The 15,464-nt window shown below is 34.2% G+C and overlaps 1 protein-coding gene across 2 annotated transcripts; it reads right to left on the bottom strand.

The window, feature by feature from the left end:
- Positions 1-503: 503 nt before the first annotated feature.
- Positions 504-7,764, bottom strand: LOC127527187 (homeobox protein Hox-D3-like). Of its 2 annotated transcripts, none has more exons than XM_051925084.1 (2): positions 7,203-7,764; positions 504-1,631 (listed from the first exon to the last, which is right to left on the bottom strand). In XM_051925084.1, the coding sequence occupies exons 1-2, from the start codon at positions 7,633-7,635 to the stop codon at positions 895-897; spliced, it is 1,170 nt and encodes a 389-aa protein (XP_051781044.1). In that variant the 5' UTR covers positions 7,636-7,764; the 3' UTR covers positions 504-894. The 2 variants fall into 2 exon arrangements, with proteins under 2 accessions (XP_051781044.1, XP_051781045.1); XM_051925085.1 differs by having other exon boundaries at positions 504-1,628.
- Positions 7,765-15,464: the final 7,700 nt, after the last annotated feature.

Here is a 15,464-nt window from a genome sequence, read left to right as displayed (position 1 = left end):
TCTATCCTACTACACTAAAATTAGATTATCTATCTATCTATCTATCTATCTATCTATCTATCTATCTATCTATCTATCCTACTATACTAAAATTAATATCTATCTATCCTGCCTACTATACTAAATTAATATCTATCTATCTATCTATCTATCTATCTATCTATCTATCTATCTATCTATCTATCTATCTATCCTAAAATTAGATTATCTATCTATCTATCTATCTATCTATCTATCTATCTATCTATCTATCTATCTATCTATCTATCTATCTATCTATCTATCCTACCTACTATACTAAATTAATATCTATCTATCTATCTATCTTAAAATTAGATTATCTATCTATCTATCTATCTATCTATCTATCTATACTAAAATGAATATCTATCTATCTATCTATCTATCTATCTATCTATCTATCTATCTATCTATCTATCATATAGCCTTATATACCCTTTTCAATAGAAATGCATTGCATAAGAGTCAACAGAAATGGCTAGTTATTTCATAAGAAGATATAATTTATTCAACATAATTACAAATAGAATAAGAAAAGCACACAGTTAGTGTTATGTCCCATAATAAGATAACAAGATTATTATATTAAACCAGGCAGGTAAATTCAAAGTACCCGTGAACAAGCTCAATATCACCTTTGATATTTAGAGAAAAAAAAAAATCAAAAACTAAGGACCCTGTTAAATTTTGACCTGATACGTTATTCATGGCTTCATCAATGCTCAGTAAATGCAAGTTATCATATTCAACATGCATGGCTTCCCCTTTCCAGAACTTTATCACAGTTAAATGAGGACTCCCAAGCTCTGATTCAGTTAATAGAAAGGGGTAGAAGAACATCAACAATCCTCCTGGCCTTTTCCTTCCTACGTCCTACAGATGGGTGAGAGTCGGCGGTTCCTGAGCCATTCCCTGAGGTGCTGGAAGTGAGTTTAAGTCAGTGTACGCCGGCAGGACCTCACACTGCCCAATCTGAGGTTTGCCAGCAAGTTGAGATGAGCAGTTGTAGTCCAAGGTGGAGGATGCTGACAGGTTCAGACTGAAGTGTGTGCCGTGACCAGCTGTTAATATGGGTTCACCGTAGCTGCCCCCAGCATAGCTTGGGCTAGTTTGCAAATTGGGGCTCCCAAAGTTGACTTCTGTTTGCAAGGGAAGCGGATCATAATTGGGCGTGATGGAAGCCACCCCATAGCATTTGTGTGAAGGAGAGCTCTCATAGATGGGTGTTGTGTAGCCTAAACCGTACATGTTGCCATTTGACTTGTAAGTGTTAGACAATGGGGAGTCAAAACCACCATCACCCTGCATTTGCACCTGCCCTGAATATGAATTACTTGGTGAGCTCCGGCCGGGGGAACCTCCTCCAGGAGAACTGCTTCCACTTTTTCCTCGGTGGTCTTTTTTAAACTTCATTCTTCGATTTTGAAACCAGATTTTGATCTGTCGCTCGGACAGATTCAGAAGGGCGGCCATCTCTAGCCTGCGAGGCCGACACAGATACCTGTTGAAGTGAAACTCTTTCTCCAACTCCACCAGTTGGGAATTGGTGTAAGCGGTGCGGGCGCGTTTGGAGGCTGAGCTGCTGACGTTGGAATCGGGATGGCTTTCTGCTGGAAGAGAGAAACAAAGTGCAGTTACAGTACTCTGTGATGAAGAAAGTGAAACAACACCAGCAATCTACAACCTGTGAAAATACCAATAAGAGAAAAAAATGGCAGTCATAATGATACTGATCTCGAGTGATTATCTTCAAATCTGCTAAATCCCAAACTACATAATGAGTGTGTAGGGGGTCATGGGGAGCCAAAGACAGGTGCACAGAACAAACTGAATGGGACTGCAGTTTATTTCATGACATACTCCTGTACACACACACACACATTCAGCCAATTTAGACCCACCAATCGATTTGACATGAAGGAGGAAATAAACAGACTTGTGGTGGGCAAAATGCTGCAAGGACTCCAAGACAGCATGCAAACTATAAGACCACGGCTGACCAGGATCTGATCTCTGCCTCTTCTTTATTGCTTTTATAAAATAACTTGGCGGCACTTTCAGCTCTCGCCCCTTCCTGCCTCTGAGACTTTGAATACGTAAAAGGTAATAGTTTGTATAACTGGACACTGACAGTCATAAATACATGGAGGTGTGTTTAATGATAGTGTGCAGGTATAAATCCTAAACCATGGAGCTCAGAGCTGAAAGGACCTGCTTAAAAATAACTCTTATTGCTCATTTAAATGATAGGCAACATAATCAGTTCATTAATGAAAGTATTAATTTGAATTAATGCAAAAGAGTCCGAAACAACAAAGCGATCAGACCACCTAAATAAAAACAAGTGCAGCAGATTAAAAGATCTAACATTTGGTTTGATAGTAAAATTAAAAATGTTAAATCTTTGACTTTCATGGAGAAAACCTACAGATCAGTTTAAATATCTATCTATCTATCTATCTATCTATCTATCTATCTATCTATCTATCTATCTATCTATCTATCTATCTATCTATCTATCTATCTATCTATCTATCTTGCCTACTATACTAAGATTAATATCTATCTATCTATCTATCTATCTAGCCTACTATACTAAAATTAATATCTATCTATCTATCTATCTGTCTATCTATCTATCTATCTATCTATCTATCTATCTTGCCTACTATACTAAAATTAATATCTATCTATCTATCTATCTAGCCTACTATACTAAAATTAATATCTATCTATCTATCTATCTATCTATCTATCTATCTATCTATCTATCTATCTATCTATCTATCTATCTTGCCTACTATACTAAAATTAATATCTATCTATCTATCTATCTATCTATCTATCTATCTATCTATCTATCTATCTATCTATCCTACTATACTAAAATTAATATCTATCTATCTATCCTGCCTACTATATTAAAATTAATATCTATCTATCTATCCTGCCTACTATATTAAAATTAATATCTATCTATCTATCTATCTATCCTGCCTACTATATTAAAATTAATATCTATCTATCTATCTATCTATCTATCTATCTATCTATCTATCTATCTATCTATCTATCTAGCCTACTATACTAAAATTAATATCTATCTATCTATCTATCTATCTATCTATCTATCTATCTATCTATCTATCTTGCCTACTATACTAAAATTAATATCTATCTATCTATCTATCTATCTATCTATCTATCTATCTATCTATCTATCTATCTATCTATCTATCTAATAACACAATCATCATTTTTCAATTAACACTTACAGTTTTAAGTTGAAGACACTCCTTCCATAAATAAAGTTTGAAGGGTTAATTTAAGCTAAGAATGGAGATATCACTGATGATTTTGCTGTATATTCATACCTTGGGTAAGGAGGAGGCCTAATGCTCAAATGACGATGCTGATTTTCTGTCCAGCCCTGAAAAATCTAAAGATGCCCTGAAAGCCTCTCATCACTGACTTGTGCTTATGTTGTGGAAATAATGAAACAAATAAAGTTCATATATCAAGTGAATTAAATAATTACTATTGTGTGTGTGTGTGTTTTGCTTTGTTTTGTTTTTGTTTCAGATTTGGATGCCAAAATGCTGCAAGGACACAAGGACAGCATGCAAACTTCAAGATGGTGGAGGCTGGCCAGGATTTAAACCATCTCTTCCTTTTTGCTATATAAATTAACTTGGGCATAGCTTTCCACTCTCACATTTTTCTGCATTTATGCCTTTAAATTTGCAATGGCTAATAGTTTAGAAATTTGGAAATTCACAGACATAAATGTGTGTTTATGATAATGTTGAACCCTAAAACATGGTGCTCACAACAGAAAGTGGCTGTTGAAAATAAATGTTGATTGCTTCTTGAAATAATAGGCAACATCATCACTTCCATTGATAAAAATAATCAATTTTGGTCAATGCAAAAGAGTTTGATAAAACAAAGTGGTCAGATAAGGTTAACAAAAATAAGTGCAAAAACCACCTGATCGAAAGATTTAATGTTTTGTAGGGTTGCTTCTCTTAATATGCTAAACCTTTTAGTTTTCAGGGGGAAAACATGCAGACTCCTCTGTTGTGGGCAAAATGCGGCAAGGAGAGCACACGACCTTCAAGAAGACGGAGACTGGCCAGGATTTGAACTTGTCTGACTCTTCTTTTTCTTTCTTTCTTTCTTTCTTTCTTTCTTTCTTTCTTTCTTTCTTTCTTTCTTTCTTTCTTTCTTTCTCATTTATAGGCAATTTTACAGTCTTTCTTTCTCCAGTGAGCAATTAGCTTGTAACTCACCCCTAATGTCTAATAACACCGTACCAATCTCATGTAAAAATGAACAAAATCATTGCTAATGCACTCCATCCTGTTGCTCGGTTATATACAGGTAAAGAATTCGACTCTTGGATTGATTGCTGAATGAAGGTATGGATGGATAAATGAAAGCACTTTGATGTGGTCAATGCAGTTATAATAAAACTAATATGCAGTACACATTGACTTTTTGTTTATCACATATTATTAGGGTCATTATAACATGAAGTCTTTCATCTATACAATTTTAATAAAATTGTATCTACTTACACATACTGTAAGTACTATGAGTATATATAATAATTCATTCTTTAAGAAGTACCTGGATGTGATATCAGGACAGCTTAGAAATTAGCTAAACAAATGAGTGTTTAGAATTGTCTGAATGGTCTCCTCTCATTTGGGAAATTTATTATGAAAGCCTTAAAATTATATTATATTATATTATATTATATTATATTATATTATATTATATTATATTATATTATATATAGTACATAAAACATCATTTATATTGAGATAGAGATATATATGTATATGTGTGTGTACCTCTATAAAAATAATGTTTTATATACTACAGGAAACTAATTCCTAATAAATTGTGACTAGAAAAGGATGAAAATTGTAAATTATAGACTGGTGTGAATAATTAATGTATTCTAAATAATGAGTAAAAATTAAATTATCTATCTATCAATCTATCTATCTTTTATATAGTGCCTTTCATTCACTCTATCTATCTATTATATAGTGCCTTACATCTATCTATCTATCTATCATTTATATAGTGCCTTTCATTCACTCTATCTATCTGTCCATCATATAGTGCCTTTCATATCTATCTATAATTTATATAGTGCCTTTCATTCACTCTATCTATCTAGCCATCATATAGTGCCTTTCATATCTATCTATCTATCATATAGTATCTATCTATCTATCTATCTATCTATCTATCTATCTATCTATCTATCTATCATATAGTGCCTTTCACATCTATCTATCTATCTATCTATCTATCTATCTATCTATCTATCTATCTATCTAGTGCCTTTCACATCTATCTATCTATCTAATATAGTGCCTTTTCTGTCTGTCTATCTATCTATCTCTATTATATACTGCCTTATATATATTAAAAATTCTGTTCTGAAATTTCTCTTACCAAGTTGTGTGCTTCCATTGCTTGACACAGAACCATTTCACCCTATGAAGGCTTCTTTGCACATGAAGTTGGTTCTTTAAGATTTAAAAAGGTTCCTAATATGTGGCCAAAAGAGAAATCTGAAATAAAAATTAGGCAGCAAACTAGCAGATCAAGAAAGCCTGAACTGAGCCTGTGTTATGCTATGCAGTGAGAGTTCCGTTATCATCTATTCATGTTTTTGATGGAATCTGCTTTGGACCCAAATAAGTAAAGGTTACCTTTCTGGAAACTTCTTGTGGGTGGTGCTGTTGGGAACCAAAAAAAGGTTTGGAATTCTTATTTTTAAGAGTGTACATATATGAAAGGCGAAATATAAAATAAATCTGTGTATATATACATATATATAGTACCATTCCTATCTATGTATCTCTCTATGTATTACTCTACACATGCAAGACCTTCATAAGAAATTTAATAAACGAGGAGAGTCCATTCTGTCCATCTATTTAGTCTTATTCGGTACCCTCCATTATAAGGCCCTGAACACAGTACAATTATACTAAAACACCAAAAGACACCATAAGAAGATGTCCTTGAAAATAGAAATAAAGAAAATGTACCAGTGCATGTGTCTGTATAATTAATTACCCGATGTATTCTACCAATAAATAAATAAAAGAAAGTGTAACTCATAGAGTTACCTCACTATACTCAATCGCAAATAACTTTACGGTTTTCGAAAAAGTTTCGTTCAGTATTCACCCTGCAAATTTTCATGGTTTTCTATCCTTTGTCCACCCTCACCCCACTCCCCCCATGTCCCTTAAACGTATGAAATCGAAGTTTTAGGCCGTATGGTACTACGCTAAAAGTAGTATTTGCTAAAAACGTTACCGACATAACGCAGAAAATATGCAAATTGTTCAAAGTTCGCATTAGAAATGTATGAAAAAGTTCTGGGCATCTCCAAATTAAAAAAAAAACGTAAGTTAATAATGTTGTCAAGTAGCTAATTCATCTGCTCCATAGTGCCATTAAAATAAGGAGAACGAAATTCGCTTGAGTTACTATTAGTGAACGGCGTTGTGAACGCAAATAAAAAAGTTGATAGTTATACACAACTTCTGGTGCCAATGTTACTTTTCCCGTGTACTGCTAGGTACACCACCTAATAATCAGATTGCGATTCAGACTTTTATCTATCTAGCTAGCTATCTAGCTATCTATCTATTTATTTATTTGTATGATTATATATATAAAGTAATAAGTAACACATATATATGTATATAATAAATAAATATGTATTTATTTATTTTTTTATTTATATGATTATACATAAATATATATAAATATATATACATAAAGTAATAAGTAACACATATATATGTATATAATAAATATTTATTTATTTATATGATTATATATAAATTTAATTTTATACATATATATATATAAAGTAATAAGTAACACATATATGTGTATATAATAAATAAATATTTATTTATTTATATGATTATATATAAATTTAATTTTATACATATATATATATATAAAGTAATAAGTAACACTCTTTAATTTCTATATGTCGTACAAACTGCAAACTGATCGTCAAACTTTCGATTGTCTTTTCTTTGTGACCAGAACTCACATTAAACCCGACATGCCCACAACAGTAGATACCAACATGCATCGTAAACTCAATGATCCATTTTCGATCCTCCTACCTGAACTCGTGATGTCGCCTTTTTGTTTGCAGTTTTGCCGACTCTCCTTCATCCAGGGGAAAATCTCCTTATGTGGGCCAGTCTTCCCGTTGCAGTTCCTTGATCGACCCGTGACATAGGAGGCTTTGTCCAGCGATTCCAAAATGGTTCTGTCCGGGCTGCTCTGGGTCGAGGTGGTACTGGAGCAAGGGGAAGGGATGATGGGTTGCTGGCGAACAGGCTCTGGAATGGCATTTCTTTGGGTTCTCTCTCTCTGTTCTGTATCCTGGGGTGGAGAGCATGGCGAGCTATCTACCTGCAGGTAGCAGGTGTTGGAGTGGTACTCTGGCAAACTTGTAAATGAGTTTTGGCCGAGGTAGCCCAGAGTTGAAGTTTCTTGGTATGAGCACCCCAAAAATGACCCTGCATTTTCGTAGCACAAAGCTTTTTGCATGATATAAATATAAATAAATATGTATATAAAAAGTATATGTAGATAATGTATAGGGAATGGAGCTCTGACACCTTTAACACGACACTGTGCGAACCCTGGGGATCACGTGGCCACTCTCTTCCAATGGCCTCGCCCGAAGTTCTCTCCTAGCTCAGTGTTAGGCGTCCCAGACACCAAAGTAATGGCGAGGCATTTCCAAACATCCACCGTGCACCGCTTAACAGCACAGCTCCGCAGCCATCCTAACCCGGGTGGGAGACGCGGTCCCAAGCCTGCTGAAAAAAAGCACACACGACAAAACAAAAAAAAACAAAAAACAAAAAAATTGCAAAATCAGGTGATTTGATTCATTTGTAGAAGAAAGAAATCCAGAGGAGGCACCTTCTCTTTACTGACGTTACACCTGCGATTTCGTTTCAGCGCCGTAAAATGTCGCCGGGAGAAGACAAAGGATCGAATAAAGCCGACATTTACAAAATTGCTGTTTTGTTAAGTAAAGCTTAACTGGTAGGTGTGATAAAGAGTTATTTCCTAAAGTTCGCTGTTTATTGCCTGAAGTTTAGTGCTTCAAAATAAAACTTAATAAAATGAACTGTTTATGTATTAATCACGAAAAAAAAATGATACAAAGCCGAGGACTCTGTGCTTTAAAGTGTGCGAATTCGTTCATACAGTGTGCAGCTATGTTATTCCCCTATAAATCCAATTCTATATGTTGCATGACTTGTTTAAAGAATAGAATTATTGTTAACGGTAAAAATAAAATACATGATCTGAATGGCCGCCTAATTTCTTTCGGGAAAAATGACTTAAAACTTTTCTGATTGGTTTCTTTCAACATATTTTCGTGTTGGTGCGGAGTTCCAAAATTCGTTTTTATTTTTCGAATTTACATCGAAACGATTTTATTTGAGACATTAGCTTGAGACAAACAAAGGAGCCTTGAAAATCATTACCATGCACAGACAAAGAGATTGACTCTCAGGCAATTATCTCCTGCCCAAAACATGAACGAATATTCACTAGAAAACCTGCCCCTTCCTTAAAGAAATGTTACAATTCGCCACACTTTACCTACAAGGAAGATAAAAGGTTAATATATCGTATCAAAAAAAAAAATAAATAAATAAAGTATACGTTTAGAAACGGTATTGGGAAATCCATAAGGGCGTGTGTACATATCCGCCAAAGACTGGGAAGACAAAGGGGGGGAGTCCTTTTTCCAAATTAGTCAAGCAAAAAGAAAGCAAGAACTCGCCAAAATGGAGGAATGCATTAACTCTCTCGTATGCGATCGCCTTTCAAGAGCTAAGAAAAATATATATTTATCAAGAAATGAAAAAAAAAAATCCGAAGTAAGTCGCTCTGATTCTTAATAAAGTCAACTTCTGCAACAAAAAAGAAGTAACATTTCTACACCGTTAGTCAACTACTTTTATTACTTTTTAAACATTTCCTCAAAACGCATTATCTGTAATGCCCGCATTTCGGAATCGCCTAAAAAATCCAGAAAAGCTACTTAGATTTTATTTTAAAGCCATTCATGAACACCAATATTTTCATCTCCGCACCTCACTAATTACTGCGTATGCATTAAAAATAAATCTGACCCAAGTTTTATTGCAAAAATAATCAGCCTGTCCAATTCGAATTGGTGTTTTTGTAGCCTCGGCAAAACACGATCTGAAATTCTAACGCATTTTTTTTTTTTGTAAGCTGAGTTGTTTGTTTTGTGATATGATGGATAGAAGCGAAAAGAATGTAAACCCAAGTCAACCCTGCCCTTCTCTCTCAGATTTAATCTCCTTTTCAAATCACCTTTCGACGAGCTCCATGTGGAGTGAACAAACCTCAGGTATTACGGCCCTTTGCGACCGACCCCTCGCACACTTTTGCTTAGAAGAAGGTGGAGACTTCTGTCTTGTTGTCTTGTTAAAAGAAAATACAATCAACCAAATAAAATTGTAAATGCAATGAGCATGCACAAATGACATAAAAGGTTCGCATATAATAATTTAACAAAATAAAAAAGAAGAAAAAAACTAGTGCTATTTATAACAAATCGGAATAATGTTAATTCTAAAAAAAAAAAAAAAAGTTTGTGTTTAAATATGTAAAATGCATATATGTGCAGAAATGGCCCAATAAACACATCCAATGGGGAAAACAGCATCGGGTTAATGAGTAACATAAGATAAATTATTTACTGCAGTGAATTGCTGAGGGGGCTGAAAACTTGCTTATTCGAATCCTTAAAAAAAGATAAATAAAATTCTTTAAAAAGTAAATGAATTGAATATACAAAAAAAAAACGCATTTCATATAATCCTTTAGAAAAATAAGTGTCAAATAATTTCCTTTAGTGTGGCTTCAGGGTATCAAACTTTTTTTTTTTTTTTTTAATTCTCTTTTTTAACTCCTTAAAATCTACTATACCCTAAACAGAGTTATTTAAGTGTAAGTGTACGGAAAAGAATATGCTTTCATATTAAATCCCAAATACGGGATCTATCTATCTATCTATCTATCTATCTATCTATCTATCTATCTATCTATCTATCTATCATATAGCGCCTTTTATATTCTATCGATCATTGTTCGCCTATTTGTGTTTCTCTTCATGTATTTATCGTTTATTGTAGACTGTGTTGTTCCCCAAATTTCAATATTTGCCCCCCGAATTATGCCTCTCAGTGAAAATCCGAATGGGATTCTTTCTAATGCCGAGCCTACTAATTTGATCACGTAAAGAGCTCCACTGCTTCTCTTTTTTGAGAAATGACGTGTTTTGGGGCATTAAAGAATTGAGCAATTGCCGAAATGAGTAGAAATGCACAAGAAAACAAATAAACAAATTGAGAGGCGATGGAAGGGCAATTTATTTCGTATCCCCCAACTTATTAAGAAGACACTCCTCCGCTCACTGGAGCTGATTGTACTTTTAAAATCAATCTTATTTTAAAACCGATTAGTTATTTAGAGTTCAGTGAATTGCTGTCACACTGATTGTCACCCTGAAGTATATGGTATGCATATTACAAGCTGTAAGATTGCTCTGCATCGCTGCCATTAACATGAAATATTGCTTCGATCGTGCCCACCCCCCCAATACACACACTCTCACACACACACACACACACACACGTACATACACACTCTCTCGCTCACACACACCCTCACAAGCACACATTGTACGGAATTGTCTTAAAACTCACCTTACCAACCCTCTAAAAACGAAACATTTTTTAAGTTCCATTGGAACGTCCTCTGTGAAGACCTAAGAAATGATGAAAATCCCCCCCATGTGTGTTCCAAAGACCGGGTGCTTTACCTGAGTAAATGGCATTCGACTCGATAAAAATCGGCAACCTTTCTGTTTTGTAGAGTTGCTGTCACTTCCAGCCACACACAATATTAGTAACCGTTAACTTATTACTTTTATATGAGCGTATGTATTATTGAGGGCGCTATATCAAACGTGTTTAAGTGAAGTAAAACCTGCTGAAACACAGATTGGCCACGCCATCGCTCTCCATAACACATAAATTATTAGCTGTAGTAAAATACACATGAATCGATATTAACTTAAAATCAAGTACTGAAATAAATTTTATTATTATTATACTCCCACTGTCACACTTCCTACAAGAAATTTTATGAAGCTTTCCTTTAATAATGCAAAATTAACCTCCTCACTTAATTTACGACCAGTTTTCGGAGCTGAAAACGAGTCGAGAAAATGCCGATCTTTCCTCTGGGCAGTTGATTTCTGTACAAAACATCGCCAATATCGTTGCTCAAACATCATCGTGGTTAACTTTGAGGTTCTAAAGTGAATAATGTTAAAATCTAAACATGTTTATCCCATTCAATCTGCCCTTGAGCCGGTGTAATAAACTGAGATGATTCTTTTAATATATTCCGCGTTTTACCTTGGCTATAAGGTAATGCTCTTCGAACGAGAGCACTGAACGGTTTAAGATCATTTTTTTTCCCAAACGCCTGCCCTGGATGAGAGAAGGAATTTCTAATAGCCAGACTGCTGGAGCAAAACCATCTTTTAGCCCTTTAGCAGCTCCGGCAAATTCCTGTGAACTCTGTTTGAACCGAGATGCGGGTAATAAATCATTTCTTACAAAAGAGCGCCGTTTGCTCTGAGTGTCATTCCCATCGTCGCTTACCTTTAACGCTTTCAGCCGCTGTGCAGAACGCTGAACAGCAACAACAACAGCAGCAGCAGCCGCAAAAAGTTCACATCATCCCCGAAAACAAAAAAGAAAAAGAGAGAGAGAGAGAGGGTGAGAGAAAATAATAGACATAGGCTCCACACGCAAAGGTCTAGGGTTTTTGCAAAGAGGGCGATATTTTCTAATGGATATTATTACCGTTTAGTAGCGGTCGTTAAGGGGGATGCAGCAGTGGTTTGCGGACCGTAACGAAGCGTCATAAAGCGCGATGTAATCAAGAGAGCTGAGAGAAAGAAAATTTGCATTGATTAAAGGAAAGAAATAGAGACTGTGATGGAACCAGGGGAGGTGGGGGGGCCCCCTTTTGAAATCAATAGGCGGTAAAGGGGAACGAAGAGCAAGAAATAAAGACAGAAAAATCATTCTGTTTGAAAATTGCATGGCGTTGTTATCATTATTAAATTTTATTGAAGTGATTCTCATGCTGCAGCTTTGTCAAACGTGAAGGGATAGCGAGAGGCTGCATTTGACTTGCAAGTTATGTGATTTTCATTCTTTTGTTGGCACTGCCGGGCAAAAACGTGCAATCTTCTACTTGAATCGATACACGGTTAAAAACGTGTAATTAACATATATATATATATATATATATATATATATATATATATATATATATATATATATATATATATACATACACATATTATATATATTATATATATACAGTATATATACATACATATATATATGTGTGTGTGTATGTGTGAGAGTGTATGTGTGTGTATATATATAATTTTAATTTTGATAATTTTAATATATCAATACAAACACGCACATGCATATATATAATTTGAATTAATCATAATTTATAAAGACACACACACACACAGATGTATGCGTTTATGTGTGTACAGGATGCCGGGAATCCATTCTACATTTTCAAGTATGCAATTCTCAACAGACATAATTTGACTGATGAAAAGAAAAAAATCGAAATGCCAAATTTAAAATAGATCAGGGAGGATAATAATCGCTTCACTGTTGTTCAATTAATGCAGAAATGAAAATAATGAGATTATTAAGCTAAGGCTTCAACTATGTGATAATAACATTGGATGAATATCATTTTTCATTTTTTAATGCTCATTATAAAATGAAGAGAGGAACTAAAAATTATATATATATATATATATATATATATATATATATAATATATATATATATATATATATATATATATAAATGCCCCCCCAGATATACACGCACACCCCGCCCCCTATTACTAGCGGTACCACACACAGGGGCGACCCATCCGCCCCCGGAAACTCGAAACCTACAAGGGGGATGTTAATGGTTTAGATATTTGCGGGTTCTAACGATGCATACAAATGGGACTGTCTCTTCTTGGCTCGAACAAGATTTATGACTCCATTGGCTTGTGTTGCTGTAAACATCGATGAGTAAAAGAAAACTACGATCGTCTGCAAAGCTGGAAGAGGGGGCTGAAAGAGCGTGGGCTGGAGAGGAGACTACGTCGGCAACTTTTAATTCACAAAAAAAGGGGGCCTTACTTTTAATTAATAGGAAAACGGGAACGTGCCTTGTCAACGTGTTTGTCACATTTTGATGCCTTAAAGGAAATCTGGAGTGTGGCATGAGCTATATTAATACCGACAGTAACAGTTCCGTCAGATGATGTTTTATCGAAAGTGTCCTAAAAATCACAATTCTGAAACTTCTGTTACAAAATCCGTATTCTAGATAGAAGTTTAGTCGTCCGTGTTTAACGGCGTTCCTCCAATCAAATTAGGAAAATATTACTTTAAAGGCCAATGTTTGCATCCATGCTCCTTGACACATACACACAAGCGAATTTTTAAATCGTCACCAGAATAAATGATTTTGTATAGCTGGAGTCATCAAGAGTGTACATGTACTATAAAAAGCTATACCAATCAAAAAAATGACATTCATAATTAAGCCGCTGGCCTAATAGCTATTTTATTGCTGTTTCCTTAAATGATCATTGCATTTATACATTTAATGGGTACAGATTACAACAGTTACTAGATAGATAGATAGATAGATAGATAGATAGATAGATAGATAGATAGATAGATAGATAGATAGATAGATAGATAGATAGATAGATAGATATGAAAGGCACTATATGATAGATAGATAGATAGATAGATAGATAGATAGATAGATAGATAGATATGAAAGACACTATATAATAAATAGATAGATAGATAGATAGATAGATAGATAGATAGATAGATAGATAGATAGATAGATAGATAGATATGAAAGGATGAAAGGCACTATATAATAGATAGATAGATAGATAGATAGATAGATAGATAGATAGATAGATAGATAGATAGATAGATAGATAGATAGATATGAAAGGCACTATATGATAGATAGATAGATAGATAGATAGATAGATAGATAGATAGATAGATAGATAGATAGATATGAAAGGATGAAAGGCACTATATAATAGATAGATAGATAGATAGATAGATAGATAGATAGATAGATAGATAGATAGATAGATAGATATGAAAGGCACTATATAATAGATAGATAGATAGATAGATAGATAGATAGATAGATAGATAGATAGATAGATAGATAGATAGATAAAGAAATTGCAGATTTACAAATTACATTCATGTATACATGTTATGTTATGTATGTTCTGCCTACCCTCAGTGGAGATTGCTATATAAAAATGGGTATAGAATGTGCTGTATAAGGCACTATATAAGAAAGAAAGAAAGAAAGAAAGAAAGAAAGAAAGAAAGAAAGAAAGAAAGAAAGAAAGAAAGAAAGAAAAAGAAAGAAAGAAAGAAAATTACAAATTTCATCAATGTCAGTCAGTCATTTTCTAACCCCTTTAGTCTTGAACAAGGTTGCTGGAGCCTTTCCCAGCTGGCCCAGGGGGCAACACAGGAACAAATCCTGCATAGGTTGCCAGTCCATCAGGATAAGCACACAGCCCAGCCACTCACTGGGGCCAATGTAGTGCATGTACATAAAATTATTTGTTTTGAGCCTTTCCTCAGTGAAAAGCAAAAATAGTTGGGATGACATGAAAATGTAAGCCACTATATATTTAGATATGAAATTGATATACTGTAGCTAAAGATATATAGCTATATAATGAAGAGTTGTGAATTATTGAAATAATTGCAATTAGAATATGAATTTGAGTTGAATACATTCACATACACTTCAAGATAAAACATTTCTCAGGGCTGGATGTGATAGATAGATAGATAGATAGATAGATAGATAGATAGATAGATAGATAGATAGATAGATAGATAGATAGATAGATAGATAAATAAATAGATATGGCACTGTATAATGGATAGACAAGTAGTAAATAAATAGAGAGAATGATGCCTAGAATCCATTCAAAATTTCACTTTATTTTTTATTTATTTTTACTTATTAAGTAGAAGTATAGTAGTACTGTTATGATGACGCTCCATTGTCACGAGCTATTTACATAAAAAGAATGAGGACAGTTGTGCTTGTTATTTCTGGGTTATACCAAGATAATTATTAAATAGTAGAATAGGCAACCCCTGTTTAAACATACACTCAAAGTCGAATAATATTTACAAA

The sequence above is a fragment of the Erpetoichthys calabaricus genome, chromosome 3 (assembly GCF_900747795.2).
Source record: "Erpetoichthys calabaricus chromosome 3, fErpCal1.3, whole genome shotgun sequence".
NCBI classification, from domain to species: domain Eukaryota; kingdom Metazoa; phylum Chordata; class Cladistia; order Polypteriformes; family Polypteridae; genus Erpetoichthys; species Erpetoichthys calabaricus.
The sequence above is the reverse complement of the archived record's forward strand: the minus strand, read 5'-3'. Positions and strand labels throughout refer to the sequence as shown.